The following is a 6,101-nucleotide window of genomic DNA, read 5'->3' on the forward strand; positions in this document are numbered from 1 at the left end:
AAAAATGCTACCACCATGAACAGGCATACTGTTATTTAAATCAAATTTAATGTGTGGCTATAACGTTATCCATTGGTTCCGCCATTTTGTTTCAGAACCAATGAAAAGTTTGACAACATTGGCCAGACTCTTATTTCCAGGGACTCTAGGCCGGTATAGCGATCGTAAAAACTCTTATGGGCCTGGCTGCTCTCATTCTTCTCTCTGGTGTAACACAGTGTCGCCTGTGTACGTAGTTGAAAAGCACCCTCTATTATAAGGGTCTCTACACTTGATTCAATTAGAGAAGAGAATTTTACTGCGCATAGGAGAAGAAAAACGGGCAGAGTAGGGATAGCGTTGCGTGCGGGATTGGCGAAACACTTGCTGACAGCCAATGGCTGTGGAGTGGAGAGACTGTTTTGTAGGGGAAGTGCGCGAAACGAACGCGTTTTTGTCCGTCAAAATTCTCTTCTCTATTTGAATCGAGTGTAGTACAAGTCGTTCGTGGACATAGCTACGTAGTTGCCAATGTGCACCGCCTATGGACATTGCGCTGGCTTACAGAGTGGAAAGCGATTACACATTCTCTTATGGGTCTGGCCGCTCTTAGTCTTCTCCCTGCTTTAAGTAAGCGTTGGCAAGCGTTTAAATACATTTAAATGGCTGCGAATCTCTAATCAACAATGTCAGATTTTAACGAAGGAGTAGACGGAAAGTTGGCATTTAGAATGCGAAAAGTTAATCCAGATCAGTTTCATACACTTGTAAAAATGCATCTGTCCTTTGAATTGGATCTTAATGCAGAGGAGTAAGTGATAATCTATTCTTTCACATTGCCTATATGTACTTTATAAATATCTATTTACACATGTTTTATGTTATTTATGTTATTAATACTATTCTGATAAAGCATTGTGCTTTGATGAATATAAGTTATATTTATTTTTATATTTTGAGATTTATTGTTAAGTTTATTGATAATCAATTGGTTTTTAGCAATATTTTGTGAATGTATAGTTTGTGTATGTATGTGTGTGAGAGAGAGAGAGAGAGAGAGAGAGAGAGAGAGAAAGTATACAAAATTAACGTTATAAAAACTATTTTGATACGTATAGTCAAACTTCTCTTTTATTTTTTTTATATTCTTGTCTCTTCTGTATGCTTTAAAATTTTCTCATTACTTTTGTTTTTTCCTACAAGTAGTGATTGAAGAAAGTGAATAAGAATAAAAAGGGAATCTGATCATGACTTGAAGAAGAGTTTGCTTGCATGCATGCATGCATGTGTGTATATGTGTGAGTGTGTATGTATATTTATAGCTGTACTTTTTCATATATTTTTTATGTACATTTTTTATATATATGTTTATTTACATATATATTATAAATATATGTAAACAAATATATTATATATATGTATACATATATAGTTCTTATTTATATATTTATCTTTTTGTAGTGATGGTATTAATGAAAAAGCACCACTGAAAAAATGGGGACTTCTGAGTTTTGCTAAGAAATCCAAGTCCTCTATTAATACAGATAAAACTGAAGGTATTACATTGTCTGAAGATGGTATAAAGCAGGTGATGCAGTTAGTAGAATATTTGTCTAAAGAACAAAGTAAGTAGAATAGTTTATACTGTCTATAATATCTATAATGAACTATAATATATACTTATATGTATATGTTTATTCTCACGGTACAGATATTGTACAAGAAGGAATATTTCGTCGTACTGGAAAATTGACTAGACAACAGGACCTAAAAACAGCTATGTCCCAAGGCTTATCTTTAGATTTTGGTGATGGCAGATTCAGTGTACATGATTGTGCTTCTGTGTTGAAAGGATATCTAGCAGAATTATCAGAACCACTTCTGACTGATTCACATTATCCAGCTCACTGTCAAATAGCTGGTAATGAATAAAATGTGCATGGATTTGCTTGAGCATTATATAGGGCGTCCTGCAACTGCCGTTACTTTGTGTGTGTGTTTGTGTGTGTGTGTCACACACACACACAAACACACACACACATATGTTATATTTATAAATATTTCAATTATTTGCAGAATTATGCAGTTTAGATACAAAAGCAAGTGACGCAAGATTATTGAGTTCTTTACAATTGCTTCTTTTGCTTTTGCCACTTCCTAATAGAGTTTTGTTGAAAGCTATTCTTACTTTGTTGAATAAGACAGCTAGTTATGAACATAGCAACAAAATGAATAGCAATACATTGGCCACTCTATTTACACCACATTTATTATGTCCGCGGAAATTGTCACCTGAAGCTTTGCACATTAATTCTCAGAATTTGTCATGTTTAGTTGCCTTTATGATTCGAAAAGGTGTAGAATTATTTGAGATTCCACCAAAATTAGCTACAGATATAAGAGCATATTGGATAGAACAGGAAAGGAAATTATTAAGTCCTAAAAAGGCTGATGTAAGTTTTATAATAAAAGTAGTATATTCGTGTTTACCATGTGACAAAAAAACACTTAACTTACAGTTGAATGAGTCAGTGCCAGATACAACTAGTACAGCTCACACTGTATTCAGTTTTGTCGATCGTAAATTAACAGCAAAAGCAAATTCAACACAAGACACACAGGCAGCTTTAGCTCAGCTGTACGCTCATATACAAGCTATGCCAGAATCAGCTAAGAAGCGACGACTCGTCAAACAATTCAACAAAGAAAATGGTCAAGGTACACCTAGGCATATAAAACATTGCAAGACAAAAAGCCTTGGAGACTCCATCAAGAAACATATTTTTCAAAAGAAAATTTTAGGATGCAAGAAATTTGGTGATAATACTGAATGCAATATCACTAGATCGAGCAGCGAAGAAAACATATTGTCAATGGTAAGGCTTCGTGCATGCGTGCTTACGATCTCTTTCAATAAAATAATTTTAAAAATTTAAATAAGGTTTTTATATAAAAAGCACGTAAAAATAATCTTTTATATATTTTTAACAAAAGCACACATCTAATATTTTCATCTAATATTTATCTTTGCATATGTGCAGAAACTCGAAGACTCAATGCTTCCTTCAAGAATGCTTCTTAGTAAATCAAATGACGAGCTTAGCACAGAAAATTGTAATACAACTGACAATGATTTCTTACATAGTAAGCATATCAATAGTAATAGCAATAATCTTACAAATGAAGTCTTAATGAGTTTTGATGTACAAGATAAGGTAGATGATCGATCTATAAATGTGGGAGAAAAATCAGATGATAAAAATACACATCATAATACAGAAGACAGCTCAAATTCAATGCAAATCTATTTGAATAGAAGTGTACAAAATAGCAATGTAATGATTAGTGACGATAGACGTTCTGATATTGATAAATTAACGCGAACAATCAATGAGCCACATGATATATACTCTACTTGTAATGTTATTAATTGTGGTAATTTATCAGTTACTGATGATATTTTTGTACGGCAAAACTCGGAATCTGTGTTTGCATCTACTGCAATGCCAAATGTACAAATCACCTCTTCAAAGACTCGTGCATCAAGTATCAAATCGCCTGAAATTGTTACAAATGACGAGCCATATCCTGGGAGCTCATGTGCACATAGTTTACAATCTCCAATTATAAGAAACAGATTTAAGAACGTGTATTCTGTTCATACATCGACGCCGTCGAGTTTATTACGACAAAGCTTGGCTACTAATGATTATATCTCGACTCCTAATACTAACAACGATAAAAGCATGAGTCCTATTACACAAAGTGCAACAAAAATGACAAAAGCCATGCAGGTATTTGAGAATGCTAAACTAATATAAAGTATAAGTAATCTAAAAAAGGCAATAAAGTACAGTCACTCTCAAAAGTCTATATCTATCTAATCTGGCATAACAATTTAAGATAAATTACGAATATATGCTGTTGTAAAATTGTCATATTTACACACACACACACGCATACACGCGCGTGCGCGCACATACACATACGAGAGAGAGGGAAAGGAGAGAGAGAGACGATTCCCAATTTCCTTAACAATGGTTACATAAAAAACAGCGTAATTTTACAAAATACTTAAACATAAATCTTTAACATAATATTTCAAGTTTCATGCCAAACAAACTGCATCAGTATTAACAAAAACTCAAGAAAATATTTAAAAAATAATATAAACATCTTTAACATTTTGTAATATCTAAATTTGTGTAAAATGATGTTATTGATATTTTGTTGTAAATAAATTTAATAGGTTTTTTTTACAGTATTTCTAACACTGACAAATTTTCAATATCTATCTCTAAGAGTATTGAAACTTTCATAGTTTCGATAATATTACAAATTTATTGATAGATATAATTCATATGTAGACTTTTGTGACTGACTCTGATTCTGTGTATGTGTATTATTTAAATACAAATAATGGATATACACTATTTGAATTTTATTAACACAATTGAATTTTATCATGATATGAAGCTTAATATAATATTTAATATAAGCTTAAGATATTTTATTTGTTTCTTGCAATTTGTTATAACAGGAAACTATGATGACTCCACGCTCCAGAAAGCCAGTAATGATGGTCTCAACTTCAAATCTTTGTAATCTCGTTACTGACAGTAGCTGCAATGCGCATATATTAAATTTAGACATGGTTGGTGCAATAAATAACTGCACTTCTATTTTGGAAGAATCCCAAACATATAATAGTACGGCGGATAATGTATCTTCTCATATAAAAGAGACAGAAATAAACACATTAGATACGCTTACGAAGCATAAGGAAGCATGTATACACATTGGTAATTGTTGCTCTTGTACGCAACAAGTACAGCAAAGTTTAATGTCTCTAACGAGTACATTTAAAGAATATCTGCTTTCGAGAAGTGTATTAACTGCGAGTCCCGTTGATCTTAGTTTTACGTCGCGGACAGGCGACTTTGAGCAGTCAGAATCCGACCTAAATATTTTCAATGATGATACAGTGTCTGACAGTTTGTTACATTGCTTGAATGGTAACCAACCGGAGTCTGATACTTCTGGCATAGCATCCGTCAGCACAAATAGTACAAATTCCACGGAAAAAATTGAAATTTTTTCTCCGAGAAAACGAGGAACCAGTTTACAACGAAATGACTCGAAAAGATCTGCTAAAGATAGTTTAGTGAAGAGCTCAAGAGACAAAGAATTGAAACATGGACGAAATGAATCAACATTAAGGCATATAAACATGCAGGACAGTTTTCAGGAGACATCGTTTTAATTTATTAAGATTCGGTAATATTATAAATATCGTATGTTATTGAATAGATTTTCTTTAAAATTTAAACAGTTGCTAGATACTTGTAGTCATAATATAACATTAGAAGCAAAAAACCGTATATAAATGAATATTGATCATGTACTTTTATACATCAAAATAAGTGTTTTATATATTGTCACAATATTCGAAAATATATATTGGTAAATTGTATCGAAGCCTCCTCTCTCTTTTCCGTTTCTCATTTTATATTAATATATTAATATAATGTATAAGTCACATTCTGCATATGTCCGTATTTGTTTAAGCAAAATGAGCCTTATGAAATAAATTTATCAAGATTGTTTTCGAGTTTGAACCGCGTTAGTGTCATTTTTATTCCGACGTTTTGTAAACATTTCAGTTCATTTCATCACGATTTCAAGAGAGATTTATATATATAATATACTATGTATGTATACATATATAGTATATATAGTATATAATATATATATATATAGTATAATATATATAACATATATATAAAATATACTATATACCCAGCAAACAATTTGGTTGCGAGATGTCGCAGTTTTGTCGCCAACCGCCGGCGAAATTAGTAGACCAAATCCATATCCATCTGTGTCCTCATTAGGATATGGTTTGGCGACCATATCTGTCAAACATGTGAGATGTCAAAATGAGACCAAAATCATAACAAGTCTGCCACTAGCAAAGCAAATCTAAAGTGACGCCAGGGACTTAATACCGGTATGATTTCAATACCGGTATTATACTAGAGACTGTATACCGAAACCGATATAGTACCGAAATTGAGTCTTACCGTTACCGTTATAGTACCGAAACCGATATATTACCGAAA

At 32.5% G+C, this 6,101-nt stretch overlaps 1 protein-coding gene across 3 annotated transcripts; it reads left to right on the forward strand.

Annotated features, from left to right (window-relative positions):
* The first annotated feature begins 268 nt into the window (after nt 1-268).
* Nucleotides 269-5,452, forward strand: LOC109863286 (rho GTPase-activating protein 19-like). 3 transcript variants are annotated; one of them, XM_020443522.1, is made up of 8 exons: nt 713-790; nt 1,186-1,285; nt 1,441-1,604; nt 1,691-1,900; nt 2,056-2,432; nt 2,499-2,855; nt 3,021-3,773; nt 4,520-5,452. In XM_020443522.1, the coding sequence occupies exons 2-8, from the start codon at nt 1,260-1,262 to the stop codon at nt 5,240-5,242; spliced, it is 2,610 nt and encodes an 869-aa protein (XP_020299111.1). In that variant the 5' UTR covers nt 713-790; nt 1,186-1,259; the 3' UTR covers nt 5,243-5,452. The 3 variants fall into 3 exon arrangements, with proteins under 3 accessions (XP_020299110.1, XP_020299112.1, XP_020299111.1); XM_020443521.1 differs by lacking the exon at nt 1,186-1,285 and having other exon boundaries at nt 269-790; XM_020443523.1 differs by lacking the exons at nt 1,186-1,285; nt 3,021-3,773 and having other exon boundaries at nt 270-790.
* The last annotated feature ends 649 nt before the right edge of the window (nt 5,453-6,101 follow it).

This window comes from Pseudomyrmex gracilis, unplaced genomic scaffold (assembly GCF_002006095.1).
Source record: "Pseudomyrmex gracilis isolate BER0280 unplaced genomic scaffold, ASM200609v1 scaffold_4007, whole genome shotgun sequence".
Classification (NCBI taxonomy): Eukaryota; Metazoa; Arthropoda; class Insecta; order Hymenoptera; family Formicidae; genus Pseudomyrmex; species Pseudomyrmex gracilis.